Source organism: Akebia trifoliata, chromosome 4 (genome assembly GCF_017979445.1).
Source record: "Akebia trifoliata isolate Shusen 1 chromosome 4, ASM1797944v1, whole genome shotgun sequence".
NCBI classification, from domain to species: Eukaryota; Viridiplantae; Streptophyta; class Magnoliopsida; order Ranunculales; family Lardizabalaceae; genus Akebia; species Akebia trifoliata.
This window is the reverse complement of record NC_141378.1, coordinates 40,406,053-40,430,689: the sequence shown is the minus strand read 5'-3', so window position 1 is coordinate 40,430,689 and position 24,637 is coordinate 40,406,053. Positions and strand designations below refer to the sequence as shown.

Below are 24,637 nucleotides of genomic sequence, written 5' to 3'. Positions count from 1 at the left end.
CAACTAGGCCACATGGCTCTCAACCAATCACCTCTTTCGAGAGAGAGAGAGGAATAAACAATGGTGCGCGACGAGTGAGAAATATTTTCTCCCTCGTTTACTTCGCTTCTCTCATTCTTCGAGTTCTTTTCTAATGACGTCCGTCTCAGGAATCTGTTCTTCCTCATCAACCTTCAAACACGAAAAACTCATCTGTTCTTCGATCAGATCCTTCCGTAAGGATCAGATCTCATATCCGATTCGTTCTAATCTCATCAAGCGATCTCTCCATCGAATTCGCTATCCCAAGCCGAGTCAATCAATAGCTCGAGAGATTCCTGCTGATCTGTCAAGAACAGACGGATTTCCCAAAGAGAAAAAGGGATTAGAGAAGAATTCGGATGCTTTGTGGCATCGATACGTTGATTGGCTTTACCAACACAAGGATTTAGGATTGTTTATCGATGTGAGTCGGATAGGCTTTAGTGATGAATTTGTGAAGAAGATGGAACCTAGATTTCAAGCTGCGTTTAGAGCGATGCAGGAGCTCGAGAAGGGTGCAATCGCTAATCCTGATGAGGGAAGGATGGTTGGTCATTATTGGCTTCGAAACCCTAAGCTTTCGCCGAATTCTTTTCTTCGGTTGCAGATTGAGAACACTCTTGAGGCTATCTGCAAGTTTGCTGATGATGTTATTAGTGGCAAGGTTAGATCTTCCCTCACATTTCCTTTTATTTTTAGTTTTCATTACTTTAATAGCTTGACAGTAGTTCTTTAGGTGGGGGTTTAGTTTGTTAAATTCGGTAAAGTTTTGTAAAAATTTCGGTAACATTTTGGAGGTATACAAATTATGGTTTTGGGTTTCTTTCCAAAATCCACTATCCTTCAACCTCCCTAAAACCCCTATCTTGTTATTGTAGATTTAAAGGTTCAAAAAAGTTAACAATTTTAGGTTGAAAGGTGAACATGTTACCCTATTTAGTGGTTAATTCATTGATTTGTCGATTTAATTGGCTGATCTCTTATTCGGAGAATTTTTAAAAAAATTTAGAAATTTTGTGATTATGTTTTTAAGTGCAACAAAAGGCAGAAACTAATTGGAATTGTATTAATGCTAATCTCAAGAATCATGACATTCCCTCTGTAATGGTCTACATTGTAGGACATTTTCCCATGGATCACCAAGCGGGACATTTAAGATCACATTAAATTTGGTGTAATATTAAGTTCCAAAAGTTTTCAACAGGGAAGCAAAAGCTTTTAGATCAGTTTGACCAAAACAAAAGGCTCCCAAAAAGGACCAAATTCTAATGATTGGGAACTTAGGTTAGTCTGGAATCACTAATAAGGAGCCTAGTAAAGTAAATTTAACAACTTACCTGAATATGAATTCTTTTGTTTGTGATACCGAATAATCTAGAGAGGATTAGCAATTATTTATTTTTCACTTGATGGAGCAAGAAGATGTGGCGAAAGATGAATTGGATGCTGGGGAAAAATGTCCCCTGCTATGCAACTAGAAAAATGGCGTGGTTATGAAAAGCTTAGATCACTTGAAGTTGAGGGTTTCTTAAGGGAGGTACCTGAAAAAGGCTTTGTAGACGCCCATTTTTGATATACACTTGATTCACTGACTTGTCGCGACAATTGATCAAGAGCTTCGAAATGAGTTGTAAACTACTGCAAGTACTCCGAAATGAAATTATTTACTATTGTAAGTACTCTAAGATGAACTGAAACTATTGTATACTTCAAGAAGAGTATAAACTGACACATGCTTCGAAATGAGCTAAAACTACATGTAATCCGAGAAGAGAGAGATGATAGAGAGGAGAAAAAAAAAGAGGAAAATGGAAAATTGGGAGAGAGCCCTTGCCAAATGACCACCATTCCTATCATGGGACATAGAGATAAAAAAACAAAGGCTAGATGTCCAAAAATCCTCGACATAGGTAAAATTATGAAAATGACCCTAGTACCTCGCTCTACCAAAAATACTCCAAATAACATTGATTCGTACCCTGTAACCTAGAAACCTCTCACTCAGGATAAAATTGATCAAATCATATAAAACGACGCACTCAACCTCCAAGAATCCTAAGATTTGTGCAAATTATTGAAATATGCGCAAATAATAATATGGAGAGAACATGCATCAAACGATCTCCATTCTCAATGAAAATTGACAAACTGTCACATTTTGAGATTTAGAATATGAAAACTTAGGTCCCACACCCCAAAACAACAAATTTGACAATTACAAAATACCCTTCGTGGGGTCCACATCTTTGAAATGTTTCGAAAATACCATCATTGCTCTCGAAATGAGATGTCGAGTTCAACGAGACCAAAATAAAAAAAAATCGAGAAAGTTACAAAAAAAATGACAAAATTAAAAAATACCTTTTGTGGGGCCTACATCTCCGAAATATTTAAAAAAAAAATGCTACCATTGCTCTTGAAATAAGATTTCGAGTCTAACGAGACAAAAATCAGTGAAAATGGAGAAAGTTACGAAAATTTGATAAAATTAAGAAAATGCCTTTTGACACATTTCAACTCAGTCTCAAACTTTCACTTTTTTACAAAAATTGCCACTCACTCAACACTCATCATGAACTCCATTATTTTATTTTATTCCCACCATCACCACTACAATCTTACTTTATTCCCACTACCACCACCATTTCTACACCTATAAAAATACCTCCCCAACTCTCTCCACCAGAGTTGGACACCCCATCTCTACACATGTCTAAATCTCCAACATTCCCCAAGTCACAGTTCCCGAATTAATGATTTGAAGATTGGGGTGATGGGTGAATGTTGTTGATGGGGGACTGAGAGAGAGTGAGTTGGGAAGTATGAGTTGGGGAGTGTGAGTTGGAGATGTGTAGAGGGGGGCTGTAGAGATGAGGTGGAGAGAGTTGGAGATGTGTTTTTATAGGTGTAGAAATGGTGGTGTAGGGGGAATAAAGTAATTGTGTAGTGGTGGTGGTAGTGAGAATAAAATAATGGAGTTAGTAGTGAGTATTGAGTGGGTGGTGGTAGTGGCAATAAAGTAATGGTGTAGTGGTGGTGGTAGTGAGTATTGAGTTGGGGAGAGTTGGAGATGTGTAGAGGGGGGTGTAGAGATGAAGTGGAGAAGGTGGAGAGGTGTTTTTATAGGTGTAGAGATGGTGGTGTAGAGGGAATAAAGTAATGGTGGTGGTAGTGAGAATAAAATAATGGAGTTAGTAGTGAGTATTGAGTGGGTGGTGGTAGTTGCAATAAAATAATGGAGTTAGTGGTGAGTATTGAGTGGCTATAAAATAATGGAGTGAGTGTTGAGTGGGTGATAGTTTTTGTAAAAAAGTAAAAGTTTGAGGCTGAGTCAAAATGTGTTGAGGGGCATTTTCATAATTTTGTCAAATTTTCATAAACTTCTCTATTTTCATTGATTTTGGTTTCGTTGGATTTGAAATCTTATTTCGAGAGTAATGATAGTATTTTTAAAACATTTCGGAGATGTGGGTCCCACGAGGGGTATTTTTGTAATTTTTTCAATTTTTCGTAATCTTCTTTGTTTTTACTAACTTGGTCTCGTTGGATTCGAAATCTCATTTCTAGAGCAATGATAGCATGTTCGAAGCATTTCAGAGATGTGCAAGGTTGAATTCTAGAGTCCAAGGGCTTGGGCCTGATCATCATCTTATGTCAAGTTAACCAATGATCATCATCTCATGTCAAGTTCGGTGCCTAATATCTTCCGAAACCCATTATTTGACCCCTTACCAATTGATCGATCCAAATCCAATTTAGAGTCATTTTTGGTTCTTAGACCTATAACTGGGTGGCATTCTCAGTTCCCTAGAAAATACCCAATCATCAATTATTGACAAATTGATCGAGGCGCTTTCAAGCCTATGGATAGGGTTTCTTAGAAGATTTTTTTCTCTTAATAAGACCTATGGTTATCAATCAACGAGGGAAAAGGAAGAGAAACATCCTAAAGGTTCTTGCTACAACCCAAAGCCTAAACTAATTTTATTCACTATTTCAAAAAGCTTTTAATTCAAGTTTTCTGATAATAACTATTTATAAGGAATTTGAATCTAGAAGTTGGGAAACTTAACCCACTGGTTATAAAATTATAATTTAGTGTAACTCCTACACGACTAGTATACCTTGAATGACATAATTAAAACACTAAATACCCGAAAGAGTCCAATTTTGTAAAGTGCACTAAATGTAGAAGTAGTTCTCGTGGATGATGGAAAGAGCTCTCCAACCAATCTAGTAGCTGCTTGATTAGATAATTGAGCAAAAAATTATGGTCCTCGAAGTTGACTACTTTATTTTTTTAGTGGTATGTAAAGATCTAGAGCCTATGTTTTTGGTATTCGTCCAAACGTCAGTCTCTCTTGTTTGACCATTATCTACTTATTTGGAGGGTCTATTATTTAGGTTTGCCCAAGAATCTCCACTAAAAGTGAGGTTGAAAAATTGCACTCCCTTAGTTCCTCACTAGTGTTTTATTAGAATATGCTTAACATGGGCATCCATTGTCGAAATATATGGTTTAAAAGAAGAAAGATACTATACATCTTGAATGAGCATCATTGTCAAAGACTTGTTCCAAAAATGTGGGTCGATTGAATGATTTTGTTCCTCCATTCAATTTTATTTAGATCAATGTCCTCTATTAATTCTAGTGCATTCATATCCGCTATCACTACCTTTGTCCACATTCCTTTTGGTCTTTCCCTCGCTCTTTTAGAACCTTCAACTTGCGCATTCCTTCTAAATAGAGGCTTCACTTAGTAAACTAAGATGGTTGCAAATAACCCAATCATATAATCTACTTCCGCCTAGTTTACCACTTATTGGGGCTAATACAGTTTTATAGGTGCATTCATTTATAGTTTTTTCTTTTTTAATTTTTTGGCACATCCATTTTAACATCCTTATCTATGTTATGTTCAATCAATGCACACTTAGCTCTAGGAAGTATAGTTGGTCTTATTGCTGCCGCATAAAATTTTCCTTTTTAGTTTGATTGATATGCATTGATCACATAGCACTTCAAAAGCACACCTCCACTCGACATTTTAAATTCTTTAACCAAATTATAATATCAAACTGAGAAAATTGTGGAACCCTCCACTAGACATCATGCACTTATTCCGAATAAACAACCCCCTGACTAGGTTTGCAACATAGTTATCAGGAAACATGTTTCCCACTAGGGTGCCTAGCAAAAAAAACAAAAAAAAATGTTTCCCACTGGGGGAGGTATTTCATGGGAAGTTCATAGGGAAATAGGTGCATTCCGATTCTCCCAAATTTGAGAAACATGTGGGAACTGCTATGGGAAACTCTGAGAAATTGTTTGGGAAACACTGTGAGAAATGTAACTAAAATGCAATAGAAACACACTCAAACTTTTTTAATACTATACACCTTGGTTTCTTTTTGAGTGGTTTCTTTTCTTTCGATGCATTCCAAAGTCACACATGATCCAAGTAAGTGAGCAATATTTTGTTCTTGATTGTGTGATTAGACATGGTGGATATGTGTTACACCTATTTTGATAAAAAAATACATTATTCAAAAGGGATTTCTTTACTATGATCATGGCTCAAAATCTCGGTTTGTTCTGTAATGTTTCGTATGAAAAATTTGGGGTTTTTGAAATCTTGAGACTAAATGTGATGGAAACCAAAAACAATCATAATTTTGATGGTTTTCTGGAAAAACAGAGAAGAAAAAGGAATGGGTGAGAAGAAGAAGAAGAAGAATAAGGAGGAAGGAAGGGGGAAGAGAGAGGAACCTGGATGAAGTTGCCGATTCGCCGGAGTAACACTTATGTCGTCGGATTTATTACCAAATCCCCACTCGTCGTAATTTTTTTTTTTTTTCCCTCCTCTTTTCTGAAATAAACTAAGGCTGCAGCTGCTGTATTCAACGAAGCCAGGCCCTAGAATTCAGTCTTTCATGGAAGACAGGTTATTTAGATAAAAGGCCCTATATTTTTGTCAATATTTGAGAAACCCTATGTTTCAAATTAATGATACGCCCCTTGACCACAGTCTTCTATGAAAGAATTTTTTAAAAAGAACAATTTAATGTATCGAATGTTTCGGTTTTTTCAAAAATCGAAACGACATTTTAAACCTTGACTATGACAAAGTTTATTGATGGATTGTAATTGATGCAATCAAAAAAAAAAAAAAAAATGTCATAAGTTGCCTAATTTAGAAACATATTTTTGAGGGTTTAATTACTAAGGGAGATTTAGGTAGGACAATGCTTATTGATACCTCTCCAAATTATTCAATCAGTTAGTATTTTTAAGAGATTTCTAAGACCAACCATGACGTAGATGAATCAAAGTAACTTGATCCATTGCTTTTAAGTGTCGTATCCTACCCTGTTCCCATCTTTCCACAGCCGGTACGATTTTGAATGGCTGTTTCCCATTTCTATTCTTGTACCATTCATGCCTATTTTCCTTCCCTGGCAACTATGGTTTGCATTTAAGGCATGCTATCTTCATTTGCTTTATTATTGGCAAAGATTTGTAAGTATGTAGTTCTTTCTTTTGCCTTCTCCAATTATCATCCATGTTATATAGGCATGACTGAATATGACTACTTATATGGTTTGTAATATGTGCGTAATCATTGATGGACTTGAGTGCAATATTCATTACTTTTACTTGTTAAAAGAACATCTCTGCATGCCAAATTATTTTATGGAAAATATTGGTAGATATATCCTGGGTTTTCTTCATATTTTTTAACTCTATCATTCCGTATTTAACATTTTACAACAAAACAGATTAAGCCCCCATCATCTCCAGCTGGGCGCTTCACCCAAATCCTTTCTGTAGGGATTGGGGGTTCAGCTCTGGGACCACAGTTTGTTGCAGAAGCATTGGCTCCGGATAACCCTCCTCTGAAGGTGTGTCTTCGAACTTGGAAGAGGCCATTTTTTTGTTTTTTGAAGTTATCCTGTTCATTGGATTAGAAGTCAGGTAATTGATTGTGGAAATTTGCCTCTTTGTTAATTAACATTTTTTATTAAATTGAGCAATTCTATCTGTTATGCAGTGTTTTTCTAAGTTGGATGGTTTCTTTCTATGCGTTTTTGGTATGATGTGAGCATCATGCCCAAGGACACAAGCAACCTGTCAAATAGTGAACCTCCCTCTCTGGTTTTGTTTCTTTTTTTTTTTTTTTGGTTTTGATTAGTATAATGGACCCCTCTTTCTTTTCGCTGTTCTCAATCAATGGTAATGGATTAAGGAGATAAATATATTGAATTCTTTGTAAACTCTCAGCTGTCTTTTATGTCTTATTTTCTCTTATGTTTCTTTTCTGACCTATTAGAGTAACCTCTTGATGAAGGTAGAAAACTTAAATCAATGAATCAAAATCTCTTATCATGCGTTTACTTGTCATTGGTATACTCACGGCATGAGAATTGTTTTTTTTTTTTCCTGATCCATAAACCTACTTTCTAGTAAGAGTGGTTTCAACCATATCCTCAGAAGTGCTAATGAGATTGCTGATTCCCTAGCTGGTCTAGAATCTCTTTACAATCTTTATGCATTGAGGATAGTGCCCTAATTTCCTTTTTGAATGAAAATCCTAGTCTGTCTGATTTTTCAACTGACTTACACAAGTTGTGTCAATTTTGACCTTTTGGGGTGTGGCAAATGATATTTGTTATTGTTTTGTGGCAGATAAGATTTATTGACAATACAGACCCAGCTGGAATTGATCATCAAATTGCACAGCTTGGACCAGAGTTGGCTTCTACACTTGTAATTGTGATTTCGAAGGTTTACCTTGAAACTTTATCTATAATTTTCCAGTATTTTGGCTTTCTAGATATCCTGAAAGATATGTTACTCATGTAATGTCACATTTTATGCAGAGTGGAGGTACTCCTGAAACTCGTAATGGTCTGCTGGAAGTACAGAAGGCCTTTCGTGAAGCTGGCCTGGATTTCTCAAAACAGGTCTTGATCTCAGGTTCTTGTTTTCTGCTTGTTTGCTTCTCTCTTAAAAGAGTAGACATATAACACTTTTCTAAAATTGAATTATGATAAGAGTGTTTACACTAATTTTTTTTTTTTTGAGATTTTATAACTAAGAACAAACATATTGGATTTGAGGACAAAGGAAAATGATCTGATTTTTTTTTTAATTCTATCCTATAATTTCTTGACCTTCCTGGTCTGTCACCTTTGTTTTCCTTACGTCTAATATCTTTGTCTTGGATATTATTGAGCCTGTTTTCTGTCATAGTTTCATCTGCCTGCATTCTTAATTAAACTGTTGTTTCAAATGCATGTCTGCTGTCACTATCATTATATAATTATCTTGGACAATGTTTCCCTTTAAATGATTCAGTAGTCCATGAGATGCTTTTCTATTTTATGAAGATAGGTTCATGTTTTGTTCTTTTTAGCTTATGTAGACGAGAGTGATATTATATTATCATAAACCCTTGATGTAAAAAAACAAACTTTATCATGGTCATATACCCTTTTAGCATAATTTGCTGATTGACGTTGATGGATACATGACCTTTTTCATTAAAGTTGCAGTATTCTGGACTAGTTTAATATTATGGTAGATAATACGTTGTTATGAGTTGTCACACCGATTCTGTGTCATAATTCAGGGACATGGCTATTACTCATGCCAGTACCGAGTTGTTATGCCCAACTCTTCTTTTGTTTGGCAAAGCATTACAATTGGATGTATACCCACTAAAATGAAATTTTCTGTATGCCAGCTGTTCTTTTGCTTTAACTGCAGAAAATGTAATATATTGCTAGCAATTGTATTTTATGCAGGGTGTTGCTATTACACAAGAGAATTCTTTATTGGATAATACGGCAAGAATTGAGGGTTGGGTAGCAAGATTTCCTATGTTTGACTGGGTGGGAGGAAGAACCTCTGAAATGTCTGCAGTTGGTCTACTTCCAGCAGCACTCCAGGCATGTATTCTTATATCCAGCATTTGATGTGTTTACTTTTTATCGTTGAAGATTGTTTTTTCTAAGAATTATATTTATTTACTAGTTTACTCGTCAAAGAAAAAAATCTTACTTCTGAGCAATTTTCACTTCAGGGAATTAACATTAAAGAAATGCTAGCTGGTGCGTCACTAATGGATGAGGCAAACAGGACCACTGTGGTAAAGCTCTGCTGTTTTGTCACCTCGTAAATTCTTTATATCTTTTGAGACTGGTGCAGTTCATTTAGAGAAGTGCTATCCATCGTTTTGAATCATTTTTCTTTTTCCTCTCTAGATATAATCCTAATAAAAACATACCTTTCATATTGTATATATATATTTTTTGATAATTGTAATATATTAAGAAAAAGGAGAGAAACAACAATCAAGGAGGCCGAGATGGCCTCTAAAAGAAACCATACAAGGAAAAGAAAAATCAAAGATCACGAAAAAGTGTTCCATCTAAAAACGAAGTCTTCAAAAGAAATCCCTGCAAAGTCTATGTTTTGTTTTGACCAATGGTACAATAGGCCCAAGATCTTCAAAAAACCATCGTGAGAGCTTCTTCTATTACTATTGAACACCCTGTTATTTCTTTCGGTCCAAACCTCCCAAGCAATAGCTGATGGAAGCATCACTCAAATGAATCTTTTTTTGGATGAAAAGACATTACTATCCCACTCTTCTAACAGCGAGGAGAACTTACGAGGAAAAACCCAATTGATTCGAAAAAGATCAAGGAAAAATGACCAAATATTATAAGAGTAAGAGCAATGAATTAATAAATGATCAACAGATTCCCTATCCCCTAGACAAAGTGGACAACAGTTTGGAGTGATCCAACCCCGAGCAATCAAGTTATCCAAAGTAAGAATCCTCCCGAGGGATACTAACCAAACAAAAAAGCAGATTTTAGAAGGAATTGATTTGGACCAAATGAGGGACCTCGATGATGCTCGCTCATCCAAAGGGATGAGTGGCCTATGAAAGGATCTGACAGAGAATCTCAAATCCTTAGCCCTCGTCCATTCCCACCTGTCTTGTTTGCTCTCGTTGAGTTGAAACGAATGCAAGAGATCAAGGAAAGATGTTACCTCAGTTAGCTCCCAATCATTGAAGTTCCTCCTAAAACTCAGGTCCCAGGTAGAGCTAGAATCGTTGTGAATCACACATTGCTAGATCGAGCGGTTCTTTTTCAAAGAACAGGCGTAAAAGGATGGAAATTGAGCAGCCAGAGGCGATGTGCCGCACCAACTATCCTCCCAGAATTTGATTTTGTCTCCCATGCCCACTTTGAATCTAATCCTTCTCTCGAAATCCTCACTCACTTTTAGAATCCCCTTCCAAATGCTATACCCATATGAACCTTTCGCCTCACCACTATATCAACCTAGCCTCTTCTCCCCGTACTTAGCCATTATGACCCTCCTCCACAAACTATCCCTTTTTTCACTGAACCTCCAAAGTCATTTTCCTAAAAGCGCTCTATTGGCTAGTCTAAGACCCCTAATCCCCAGACCTCCATTCTTCTTGGCCGTGCCAATAACCTTCCATCTAACCAAATGATATTTCTTCTTACCATTCTTATCATTTCACAGAAAATTTCTCATGAGCTTTTCCAACTTATTTTCAACGGACCTAGGAAGCGTAAAAAGGAAAAGAAAGTACACTGGGATACTAGTCAAAGTACTTTTAATCAAGGTAACTTTCCCTCCTTTAGAAAGGTATTTGGCATTCCACGTGCTCAGTCTCTTCTCCAGTCTCTCAATCACCCCTTCCCAAATTTTGACACTATTGTAGGGTGCTCCTAACGGTAATCCCAAGTAGGTCGTGGGTAAGGTGTCATACTCACATCCCAAAGTTGCGGCCATCAAATGCATGCCATTCATTTCACCTACTCCAAACAGCTTACTTTTCTGCAGATTGATATGTAAACCTGAAATAGCCTCAAAGCAGTAAAGTAAAACTCGCAAAACTCTCACTTGATCCCTTGAGTGTTCCAAGAAAACCAGAGTATCGTCCGCAAATTGCAAGTGAGAAATTAAAGGACCATCATTCACCCTAAACCCCGAAAGCTTACCTAACTCAACCGCTCTTCTAAACAGTCTACCCAGGGCTTCTGCAACAATAAGGAAAATAAATGGGGATAACGGATCCCCCTGCCTCAACCCTCTCAAGCCCCTAAAAAAACCAGCTGGACTCCTGTTGCCTAGGATCGAATAAGACACCATTGTAACACATTTTATAATCCAACTGATCCACTTCACTCCAAAACCCATCCTGCCCATCATGTATTCTAAGAAATTCCAACTCATGTGATCATAAGCCTTCTGCAAGTCAATTTTCCCAATTATCCCTTTTTTTTGTCCTTAATCCTCGAGTCAAGGCATTCATTGGCCATCAAAACTCCATCCAGAATCTCTCCCCCTAATGAAGGCCCCTTGCTCATTATCGATAAGGTTCGGGAGAACTACTTTCAACTGCGAAGCGAGCACTTTAGATATTATCTTGTACACCGAAATCACTAAACTAATGGATCTGAAATCTCCTAGCTTATTCGCCCCTACTCTCTTTGGGATTAGGGCCACAAAAGTACTATTAAAACTATAATCCAAGCACTTCTTGTCTTGCAACTTCTTGATGACTTCCATGAAATCTTACGAGACAACCTCCCAACAATGTTTGAAGAATTCCATTGAAAAACCATCCGGTCCCGGCGCCTTATCCTCACTCATTGAAGCAAGACTAGCTTTTACCTTTTCTTCGATTTGCCTCTCCAACCACAACCTATCTTCCTGATTTAACACTTTAAACTCTAGATTATCTGGTCGTGGTCTTGAGGGTTCTTTTTCCTTGTACAGATCTTTGTAATATCCTACAACACCTTCCCGTATCTCCTCTTCTCCTACCACTAAGACCTGTTCAATGTGCAATTTATCGAGTTGATTACTTCTTCTATGCGAGTTGGCCACTTTGTAGAAAAATTTCGTATTGTTATCCCCTTCTTTCAACCATTTGACCCTCGATTTTTGTTTCCAACTTATCTCTTTCATAAGCGCCGTTCATTGAAATTCCAATTTCTAACTCCATTCTTTCGTTTCTTTCTTCCAAACTCAAATTCCCTTCTTCCTCCTTTTTGTCCAAAGTTTCAATGTCTATCAAGATTTTCTTTTTTTTTCACATCGATTCTTCCCAGGACCTCTTTATTCCACACCTTCAACTTTTCCTTCAAGAACTTGAGCTTATTCTTAAAAACTCTGCCTGGGTTTCCTATTGAGGGACATTCATTCCACCAATTCCTAACCAAGTCTAAGAAGTTTGGTTGAATTTGCCACATATTCTCAAATCTAAAAGGAAGAGGGTAATTCCTAACATATCCAGTTTCCAAAAAAATGGGAGTGTGATCTGAAACTGGGCCAGGACTTGCTGAATGGATCACATTATGAAACTTTTCCTCCCATAAGTTATCAACCAGAAACCTGTCTAATCTGGACATCCTTGTATCACCTTGATTATTATAGGCCTGTCAACGGATAGATATCCGATCGGATAGTACTATATCCGAATTCGAATCCGAATTTTTTTAGTAATATCCGAATTCGAATTCGAATCCGATCGGATACCACTAACGAATATTCGAATTCGTATCCGAATAAATTATCGGATATCCGATATTATTCGATTCGAATCCGAAATTTACTATCCGAAAATTATCTGAAATCATTATTCGAAATTTTCTGAAATTTATTCGAAAAAAATAAAACCCTAACCTGACGATGTCGGTGATCTTTTGAGAGAGAGGGAGAAAGAGATTCAGACGTCGATTTGGCCTATCCATGGATGCCGATGCCCAAGGTGAGCCTCTGAGAGAGATTTCGACGGCGAGGGGTTGAGATCGTGGAAGACGATGTGGGCTGTCGGCTGTCGGGCTGAAGTCTGTAAAAAGCTTTTGAGAGAGAGAGAGAGAGACAAAGAGACTGATGCCGATTCGACTGTCAATGGAAGCTGATGCCGAAGGTGAGCCGTTGAGAGAGATTCCGTTTTCGGCTGAAGATGATGACGGTTGAACCATTGAAGACGATGGCTATCGATGAGGGTTGAAGAGTGAAGACGACGATGGCTGTCGATGAGGGTTGAAGAGTGAAGACGACGATGGTTGTCGAAGAGGGTAAAAGACAATGAAGGCAGAGTCGCAGAGGGCAAGGGCAGAGGCTGTTGTTGCCTGTCGGGCTGAGTTCTGTTCGACAGAACCAAAGTTCGAAAGTTAAAAGAAAAAAAATATTAAAAAAATACTATTATTTTCGAATCGGATATTATCGAATTCGAATTCACCTATATCAGAATTCGTATCCGAAATGATATCGGATATTGAAAACTATCCAAATCCGAATTCGATATCCGAAAATTTCGGATAATATCCGATTTTTCGAATTCGAATTCGGATTTCGGCTATCCATTAACAGGCCTAGATTATTAGACCATGTGAACCGTCTGCCCAAAAGAGGAAGATTCATAAGGCAATGTCTACCAATAAAATCATTGAACTGCCTCATGCTCTTAGATATATTTGAGCCCTTATTCTTCTCGTGGGTAAATCTGATAACATTGAAATCCCCACCTAATACCCAAGGTTTCTCCCAATAACTTGCGACGTCATCAATCTCCTCCCAAAATTGATCTCTTTCCTTATTGATAGTAGGCCCGTAAATCCCGGAGAATACCCATTGAAAATCATCATCCCTATACTTGCATAAGATAGACACTGAGAAAGCCCCTACCAAGTTGTCTGTCACTTGAATAAAGTCCTTGTTCCACATCATAAGAATCCCACCGGCTGATCCTATAGCTGGGAGGGCTATCCAATCAATGTTTCTTCCCCAAATTTCGTTAATGATTTGCTCGTCACAGTTACCTAATTTCATATTGTATATTCTAATCGAGAGATACTATTTGTACATTGTGAAGTCAAACAATCCAAATGGTACTCAACCAAAGCCTATTATGATGTTATGCGGCCTTCTTATCTGTATTGCATAAGATGGTCAAAGAGTTATATGACAAGATAGATATATAATGGAGAGTAGAACAATTATAAGATAGTTGAATCAGTTTGCTTTCTTTATGGTGGATGGTGGTCTTGAAGAATCTTTAGTCTCATTGCAAGAAGAAGATGAGCGCATATAGAGAAGTAACTCTTTAAGGTTCGTTGGCAATGCAGTTTTTTTTCTTCAGTTCTCTTGGGTAGTTTGCCACCATCATTCTGGTTGAATTATTTTCTTTCATTCCAATTCTTTCTAAGCTGGCTTTCGTTGTGGGGACAGCTATGCTTAGCAAAATATTAGCAATGAACCATTTGATAATTTGTAAATCACCTATTGATTTAGATGGTGATTTTTTCCATGAGCATTTGGCATACGTTTTGGAGATGTCTGGAGTTCAATCAATCTTCCCAAATGGCTTGTTAGTGGTCAAGCATAGAACTTAGAAGACTTGGACGACAAGAGGAAGATAGTTTGGAGGATGCTTCTAATTGGATTGCAGTGGTGCAATTGAAACTAAAGAACAATCATACCTATGGGAACCAATATAGGACCAAAATATGTAGTGATAGCAAAGGACACTATGTTGTTCTACTTAGCATTGTATGTTTTTTTTTCCTGTTTTTTGTATCTTCTGCATTTTATTTAAATGGTTGAGGATTTATTTTGCTTTGATTTCCTTTCTGTGTGTATGTTTTCCTTTCTGGTTGAGGATAATGTATATCTCTGTGATAAATCCTGACCATAGGAGTCACCTGATTTTGACCCTTTCTATTTGGGGTTTCTATTTTAGAGGAATTGATAAGACACATGAGAATGAGCAGAGAATCAGACAGCCCCCTTGTGAAAGAGAAAAAAATGGCAGGGGAGGCGTTGGTCCACTGGGAAATCAATTGTTTGTTTGCTCTTCAGGCTTGCTGAGATGGGATTTGGTAAAAATAAATTCATTCTTTGAAGTTAGTCTTGTAAACCTAAGCACATTGCTTCTCCAAAACCTACCTCTCTGCTTTTCTATCATACTACTTGCAAAATGTTTCTAAATTCTAAGACATCAAACATAAAAAAAGCCACATAAATTCTGTTGAACCCAAATTGGGATATGGTTTTCTGTGAAAGACTTCGCCTTCTGAATGTTGTTTGTCCTGGTGTAATATCTTGGTTTGAACATGATCTGCATCTGTTAATGTCACTACAATATATTATAACATCTAGGCTTCCGGTTAGCTTTTGGGTTTTAGTTCAAACTCCTATTTCTTTGGAGGACCAGAGTCAGTGCTCAGACGTGAAAGTTTTTGGTCTCGTGCATCAGAGTTTAGTGATCCAATCATTGGTGTGGTTCTTTAGGTTCTGTTAGATCAAATTGGGTTGTCACTCTTTCAAAGTGGGAAATATGTTGGATCAAATCATAAACAAAGGGTTCTCTGGTCAATTACCTCCTTTGCTGTATGTTGGGGTATTTGGAACAAAAGAAATAGCATTGTGTATGAAAGGAAGGAGCACTTGTGCAAGAAGTTGTAATTAATATTATGAACTTTTTTGTTGTTGTTTGGGTGGGGGGGGGGGGGGGGGGGGGGGGGGAGGGGGGAGGGGGGTAAGGTATTTGAAGACTTCCTTTTTCTTTGGGAGTTAGTTACTCGTAGGTAAATTTTGTTTCTCTTATGTATCTCAATTAGGTCTCTCGACCTCCTTTATTTCTTTAATAATATTATATTATCTCTACCTATGAAAAATGAGTTGTGTTCCCCGATCATAATCAAGTTTCAAGTGAGAAAGAAGTGGTTAGAAAATCTTCCTGGGGTGGTATAATGGAGAAGAGGTCGAAGTGGGCATGCTCAATGGACTTGATCATTGAAGAAGCAATGTGGCTCGAAAGTGTTCTTCGAGAAGCTGCAATCACACCTTAAGAGAATAAAGTTGTATTGAAATAATTGGTGGTGTAGTGGAGAAGAGGTCGAAGTGGGCATGCTCAATGGACTTGATCATTGAAGAAGCAATGTGGCTCGAAAGTGTTCTTCGAGAAGCTGCAATCACACCTTAAGAGAATAAAGTTGTATTGAAATAATTGGTGGTGTAGTGGAGAAGAGGTCGAAGTGGGCATGCTCAATGGACTTGATCATTGAAGAAGCAATGTGGCTCGAAAGTGTTCTTTGAGAACCTGCAATTGCACCTTAAGAGAATTCATTTAGCATGAAATTTGTATCATGGGAACATCAGAATTTCTGAGAGGAGCCAATAGTGGGGGGAGATTCATTAGAGTATCATATTTCTCAGTTAGGAATTGAGTGAGCCCATTGATGATTCCTCAAGGTGACAGGTCTGGAGAATGGAGGACTATTGGTAACCACCTTGGGAAGGTGATTTTGGATGTTTCAGGTGAACGTTTAGCTAAGGAGGTTAAGCTGGACTGCACAAAGAAAATATCCAGCCAATCCTGTGGGAGTGATTGGAAGGCAAATATCCTCTAGTAGTCATTCAATTCAATAGTTTTGGACGTTAGACAAATGAAACAATATGTGATGGATCCTATGAATCTATTATAAAGTCTTATGTTATGTGTGTTAGAGCCCTTTGTGAGCATCTGTAAGGTCGTTTGAACACCTAATGTACTCAAGATCTCCGAGTGAGTCCAGTTAAAGGCGTGAGTTCGAGGTTGGTACTCGATCGCTGCTTCTTCTTCTTCGTCCTCTCTTCTATTTTTTTTTTCCTAATACAGATTGTGTTTTCAACCTAGGTCTTGCCCTTGACCACAGTCATCTTTCAAAGACAGATTTAGTAAAATCTCCCTCCATATTTAGGGAATATGTGAGAAATCCTTTTATTTTCAAATTAATATTTAGGTAATATGTGAGAAACCCATTTATTTTCAAGCTAATGACTGTCCCTTGACTTGGGTATCATTTGTTTCGGTAATGTTTCAGAAATGTTTCGGTTTTCAAAAACCCGAAACATCTAAACGAGACTACATTTTAAACCTTTGGTTCAACTATGTTCCTTAATGTTACAAAATATAAGATATGTGATTTAGTTTCATATACTTTGTTCTTCTTCTATCCATGAGTCTACATGTGTTGTGTATACTTTCTTCATTCTTCATCAACCACGCCATCTTCATCATTGGTTGGCTTGAGCAGTTTAGCTTTCCTCCAAGGAGACTAGCTATTACGGTGTCTAGAGTAATCTGGGAACACATTTTTACATTGGTGACTGGTAAAACACGATTATGAGTGTAATTCCCAAGGAAGGCGTAAATCGCCTAAGCTCCAATGAAGCCGTGGATGGGCATTAGGGCTGGGTGGCTGTAGGTTGAAATGGCATGTAGCATTCGAAGCGAGCTTGATCCATAAACGTGATTATGCTATCCCAAAGTGAAAATTGGATTTAGTGGTTTGGGTTTTTCTAGGTTTCAAACTTCTGGGTTTAACTGGTCCTCTAGAATCAAGGATTGTTTGGAGCAATGCCTCATTAGGCACAAAATGGGTTACTCTAGTAACACATTGGGCAGTAATCTTGTTTGAAGGACATTGAATAATAACTTGGGTTGGGGCATATTTGTTCTCCAATGTTGAGATAATGGGCCGCCATCTCATTAGTGTTTATGTATATTTCTTTCTTCTTTAATGCTGTCAAATATAGTTGCCAAAGAAAGACATAGGAGAGATGTTCATCGCTCACCCTCAAGGCATGCATCAAACTGGAAGTTGTATATGTATATTTAAGGTCATCTTACTGAACCATCTGTCACCAAAGCTCACATGAATAATATCATGTCCATGGTATACAATTTAAAAATAAGATAAAATTCAGTACTGCATGTGTTGTTTATCTGTCGCCAAAGCTAACATGATATAAATAACTACAAATGAACTATATCATGAGCGTGGTGTAAAATTAAACAAATAAAATAACATACACTACAGCACATGCTATTCTCGAGTGAAACTAAAAAAGGCATAACCCTTCTGATAATTGGTTTTGAGTTTTGATGGGATTCCATTTATGTTTTTCTTATCGAAATGCTGAAGTAACATTAAAATTGACATCGATTCTCACATTGCTGACATGGATGTATGTACGGAATCATAGATGCTTTTCATTGACATGGGAGCGAAAAGCATCTATGGCTATATGTGCACCTCCACATCAGCGATGTGAGAATCAATCTCAATTTTAATGTTACTCCAGCATGACTCTTTTCTTATTATGTATTGCTGAACATAATTCGCCCATTTAGGATGCCATGATGGTTTTATTAAATTGATGCATAGTATCCTGTTGCTAAATGAAATAAAGTGCAAACACACGGGTTACAAGTGGGAGCAAAATTGTGATCAAAATTTTAAAATGCAATTTATTTATCTAGAAATATTCAACAACACATGAATTTCTACCTATTAGAGATGCGGTTTATTAGGGTATACCGAGATGCACCAAATCGTGTTAATTATCATGCAGTTAGGGTAGTAATGTTGCACCCTAGTAAGGTGCATCGAGATGCACCAAATCATGTTGATGTTGTAGTTAGGTTAGTTACAATGCAACATAACTACCCTAACAACATGATCTTATTTAATACGATTTGGTGCATCTTGGTACACCTTGATAAACTGCTACACAACTAATACTGTAATACTTGCCATGCAGTCCCAAAAATGATGGATGATAGCAAATTTAGAAAGTGATCTTTACTTGTAAAAAAAAAAATTATAAAGTGATCTTTACAAGGATTGTAGAGGTATGCTAAAGTGAAATGGTCAACATGCATTAGCCTCCTTGCACTGTCAAGTAATTCAATTGGAAGTGGATCAGTTTTTTAATTCAGAATAATAACTTATCATAGGATATTGGTTTTGTTATTCCACTGTCAGTTTACTTTGAATATCATGCTCTGCTACTCATATTGTTGAATCCTTGAAAGGTTTATGGTTCACTTGTTTTTCAGTGTACATGATCATATGGGCAATCCATACTTAATAGTTTCTTTATTTTACTGATATTTCAAATTCAGGTGAAGGATAACCCTGCAGCTTTGCTGGCTTTTTGCTGGTATTGGGCGTCTGATGGAGTGGGATCCAAGGTTTACATTTCCTTTAATCTTCTCTTTACTTGTTGTCCAAGTTGCTTTTGATTCTCTCTCATGAATGGCTTTTGCATTGATTCCGCTTGCCATTTGTACAGGATATGGTTGTACTTCCATATAAGGACAGCCTGTTACTTTTTAGTAGGTATTTGCAACAGTTGGTCATGGAATCACTTGGAAAAGAATTTGATCTGGACGGTAATCATGTATGTATATGTTATGTTTTCCTAACTTTTGTGTTTGAATTCTGGGATGAGCAGATTTTGAGTAACATTGTTACCGAGAGCACTTTTTTAACTATATGTTACTATAATCATCAAAACTGAAACAGAGCAAGTAACACCAGTAACTTCTTTAATAATAAGTGTTTGGGTAATCCTGGTGTGGCTAGGAATGATGGTCTTTTATCAAGTTTGTGGGGATTTAAATTAAAGTTTTTCAGGGCCGCATCTCAGAATAAATGGGGCACAGAATTCTTTCAGAGGTTCTTCGTTTCCTCTTGAGGTTGAGGGATATCCCATCAATGTCTTGTTATGGGCGTCTAATAAATATGTGGGGCCTTGGAGATCAGTGAACACTTTCATAGACATATTTGCATCTAGAACTGATGTTCCTTTCCTTTTTGTTCTAAATAAATACATCTTTATTGTGTCTGCGTGACAGTGGTGGTGAGTCCTGCTCCCAAAATTTTCTCTAGAAAGTAATCTGCACTAAACCCTAAATAAAAGAGTACAATTGTCAATCAAAATGATTTTGACCAAGTTATTTGTCTGCTGTCTCAATGGCTTATTACTAGTCCAACCAAATCTCTCTTGTGACAGGTGAATCAAGGGCTCACTGTCTATGGAAATAAAGGGAGCACAGATCAACATGCGTGGGTTTTCACTTTCTGCTCTTGTTCATATATTCATCCCTAGGTGTAGAGAATGATTGAGCCCGGCATGTTCTACATTTTTGTTTTGCAGCTATATTCAACAACTGAGGGAGGGAGTACACAATTTCTTTGTTACCTTCATTGAAGTACTACGTGATAGGCCCCCTGGTCATGATTGGGAGCTTGAACCAGGTGTTACATGTGGCGACTACCTTTTTGGAATGCTACATGTAAGTTCTAATTCATAATGGTTTAATTGTCATCATCGTTGTTGTTGAAGCCTTATCCCAAAAATTTGGGGCTTTTTGAGCGCATGATGTTCCTCCATTCAATTCTATCTGAAGTGAACTGCAAGTTGAGTTTCTCACTTCTCAAGTACCTTTTTTTTTTCTTAAAGTACATAGAAGTGCATCTAAATACAGAAAAGTAGCAGCTAAAACATCTCAGGTGGAAACTTAGACTTATTGTACCGACAAAACATGCCTTAAAATTTCTTTAGCTTTATACATCCAAGCCACTTCACTACAAGGATAGGGTAATATCTTCTATTGTTCAGCTCTACTTTGGTGCCCAATTACATATTCTTAGCATCCTACCAGCAAAAAAGGGCATGGCATGGAGGTACATCCTAGTTATCTTGTTAAACCTTATTAACCAGAACCTCCCAAGTGTGCTTCTCCCACTCCAAAATGCTGATCCAATGCTCTGAGAGCTGATCCTTGGATTTTTTATTATATTTATCTATGGTTCAATCAAGGATCACTTTGGGTGATCCAAACAAATCGAGATTTTAACGAATATTGAATCGAGGATAGAATGATAGTTGTTGATGGTAGGGAGTCATGATTTTTTTATGTGTCGCTGCCAGCACTCTCACAACACTTTTTATTTTGCTGCCAGCACACCACTCCTAACTTTACTGCCAAAATGTTTGCACATGGCCCCCAAATGAAGAACCTCACTCCCTTGACGGTGTCTACCACTTTATTTTCCTGGAAAATGATTGCAAAACTAAAAGATGTTCTTGAAAAGTTAAATATTCTACAATAGTTAAACCTTCCAAGTATGAAGAGATTCTTGCTGTCAAAACATATTAAATATTAGTTACTTGTCAATAACAATGACTGTCTACTGGTGTCTAGTTTGAGGCTGGAGAACAATTGGCAATACAAGAGATACTAGTCAGGCCATAGGACAGGTGAGTGGAAATGCAACCTAAACATGGACATGGAGCAAATGGAAACTGTCAATGGTCAAATTGATATTTGATCTTGGTCAGAAGGCTTTTGACAAATATATATGGTAGGCTAGGAGTTCAATTAATATGTTAATGCATATGGGGCTCCAGGGATGATACCCTTAGATATATTCTAGACTTGGCATTCTTGCTCCACCATCTGATTTCATAGTTCTCAACCATGGGCTTTGGAAATAGACAGGAAAAAATCAAACATGTAGTTGTGATCTTGGAGAACTCCTTACTATGCTTGATATTTTATGAGAATTATCAGTCGTGAATCGTGAGTATGTGTGTGCATGAGAGCTGTTTTTATCTGAACCAATTTGTTTACATAGACCAACTCCACTAGTCCATCTTTGGACTTATAAGGTTTAGAACATGCCACATAAACAGGTAGCTGGTTGTGCAACTTCACTTTTTTGCTTGTGGAAGTTGTAACTTGTAAGCATTTATAAATTATCCAACCACTAAGCTTAGCATATTTTCTGCATATTCTTTTACCAAAATCTTAATATAAGTTTGTACAGGGAACACGATCAGCCTTGTATGCCAACAACCGAGAATCCATTACGGTCACAGTGGAAGAAGTGACTCCTAGATCTGTCGGGGCTCTAATAGCACTCTATGAGCGAGCTGTCGGGATCTATGCATCGCTTGTTAACATCAATGCTTACCACCAGCCTGGTAAATAATTTGTGTTTTATCATATGTCTGCTATTTTATGCAATTAACTCTACGAATCCATCTGATCCTATTTGTGTTTGCTTTAATGTTCTTGACCATAAATGCAGGTGTTGAAGCTGGGAAAAAGGCTGCTGGAGAAGTACTAGCACTTCAGAAGAGGGTTTTGGCTGTTTTAAATGAAGCTAGGTATGTTCTCATCAATCCATTTAATATAAATACACTAAGATTTCAAATATGCTTCTCCCGAACAAAACCGTCTAAAGGTGCTTGTCCAATGGTATAACACAGCCTTCTAGAAAAAAGAATTTTTCCTCAAAAGGCTAAATTGATTGATGTTAGATACTAAATGCCATAGTGGAATGTAGTAATATTTTTATTCCTTAATGTATGTGTTTTTTGTTTTCAGCTGCAAAGAGCCCGTTGAACCATTAACTCTTGATGAAGTAGCTGATCGTTGTCATGCTCCTGAACAGGTACTCTTTGATTCTCATTTCTTTCTTTTTTCTTTTATTTGAAAATTCTTCTTGAACTCTCCCTTCGTAGTCTTCTATTTTTGTTCCAATGGACCTGTCTACTTAACCAAAAAAAATAAAATAAAAATGGTACTCTTGGTTATCTATACAGCAAAACAAAACAGTGGGTTCCACAATCTGTCTCAAGATTTATACCTCATGAACCATGTAACTCGAGAATGTATCTCGAAAACAGGTTTTACCTTTTTGACATTTTCTCTTATTCCTCTTTCCAAAAATATCCGTAACTTTATTCTCTTTCTTCTACCCTTTTTCAATATTATCCACCCCTCCAACTTTATTATTTTTCTTCGTCTCCCCCTCATTTTTAATAATATCTCTCCAACTTTATTATTTTTCTTCGTCGCCCCCTCAGTTTTAATAATACCTTTCCAACTTTATTATTTTTCCTCTTTTAGCCCCTTAACCCCAAAGAGGATCATGGTGCCATCAAATTGGAAAGCACGATGTGTTTTCGTATTTTACATCCATACATAGTATTGTTATCGTGCTTTACTAACTTTTTATTTCCTTGTCATGACAGATCGAAATGATTTACAAGATTATCGCACACATGGCAGCAAATGACAGAGCACTCATTGCCGAAGGCAGTTGTGGTTCACCTCGGAGCATTAAAGTTTTCCTTGGAGAATGTAATGTCGATGCCATCTTTGCATAAAGCTTCATCAACATAACTATTTATCTTTCGGTTTTTAGGTTACCAGAATAGCTTTGATAAATGGGTTCACCCCTGTTATGAAACCCTTGGAAAATTAAGTTGGAATTACTCCCTTTCTCCTTCTTGTTTCTGCACTTGTGTTCAATTGGGAAAATAATGAGGAAGGCAAGTTTTGGGTCCTCTATGTTGTAGGTGGTAAAGTCAAATATTAGAATTTTCTCAATAACTGAAGATTGGATTTGGATTTGGACAGTTGGGATGGAGGAATAGGATTTGTTTAAGTAGTCCCAAATCCTTGTATAGATATTCACATTAGCCATCGTGGTTGCCTCTTCATGACTTATTCTTCCTCCAATTCATCCTCATAATTTGGAGACTCTCAAGAGATCTCATATTCCCATTGGTCTACGTGTATTAAAAGTGAAGTATTAAATCTCGGTCAAATTGATCTCGAGCTAACTCGGGCGTTATGCCTCGATCTCGGAAGAGTTTTAAAACCATGTGAACAATCCCACATCCATTGGACCCATGGATGTACCGATGGGTCAGGGTCAACGGACCGATGACCCATTCTTAATGGATCCCTAAGATGGCCTACCAAGAATCGAATTGAAAACTGATCAGGTCCAATATGATAGACCCAAAATTGACCAATCAATTTTTGACACATTAGCTAAGTAGGTATCCATTGACCCTCTAAACCATATTTGGCGGCTATCCGTTCACACAGATATAAAACCTTCCTTTCTTTGACAAATTTTCTCTTTGATTGTTTGACCCTAAATTACCGCGTAAGGAATTTGACCCAACTTCTTTTGGAGGACCGAGGACCAGCTGCATGTGCTAATGTTAGTCAACCATGATTGAACATAATTGTGACATCTGCGATGACGAGTTCTGGCCCCACTTACAGACCTTTTCAACTCTTCGTCTACCGCTCAGCAAGAATGATCAGAGTTAACGGTCTAAATTCGATCAATCAGATGATTATAGTAACACTTTTTTGTGGGTCTACCATAAGTTTAAACCCAAATTACCACGTGTGTATGGTAGATGGTGGTTTAAATAGGTTCAACTTTGTAATAAAATTGGTTTAGTCAATGAATGAAGCGTCAGTTTTTCTGATAATTCTTTTTATAAAAAATAGAAGGTGGCATATGAAAAAACACGTGTCAAAGGACTTATTTGTAATTTAAAATATTAATTAAAGGGTGGTTTGAAGATTATGTAGTAAAAAAATATATTTTTGTAATTTTAAAAATTATACAACGTGATTTTCGGGACTTGGGACAATTGCATTTTTTTTTTTTTGGTTGAATTTTGATCAAAATGATCTTGATTAAGTAAAGTTTAAGTAGTAAGGTGGGGATATTTTTAAAATTCAATTTTTAGTGTTCTTCTCTGCCTTCTTTCATTATAATAGTAAAAATAAATAAAATTAATTGATGAAAGATGTAATACATATTTAATTTTGGAAAAATTTAAATGGGTCCAACAAAATTAAGTCAGGATCTGACAACAGTCCAACCAATTAGATAA

At 37.1% G+C, this 24,637-nt stretch overlaps 1 protein-coding gene and 1 non-coding gene across 2 annotated transcripts; both read left to right on the top strand.

The window, feature by feature from the left end:
* Positions 1–14: 14 nt before the first annotated feature.
* On the top strand, positions 15–23,278 carry PGI1 (phosphoglucose isomerase 1). Its single transcript, XM_086441094.1, has 14 exons — positions 15–685; positions 6,802–6,924; positions 7,709–7,807; positions 7,903–7,986; positions 8,830–8,973; positions 9,108–9,173; positions 19,038–19,106; positions 19,208–19,315; positions 19,931–19,983; positions 20,075–20,213; positions 21,751–21,907; positions 22,015–22,093; positions 22,314–22,380; positions 22,964–23,278. The coding sequence occupies exons 1-14, from the start codon at positions 134–136 to the stop codon at positions 23,096–23,098; spliced, it is 1,875 nt and encodes a 624-aa protein (XP_086297220.1). The 5' UTR covers positions 15–133; the 3' UTR covers positions 23,099–23,278.
* On the top strand, positions 14,863–15,014 carry LOC147404963 (small nucleolar RNA snoR77). The gene has a single exon (XR_015178158.1). It is a non-coding gene; the product is annotated as a small nucleolar RNA snoR77 (small nucleolar RNA).
* Positions 23,279–24,637: the final 1,359 nt, after the last annotated feature.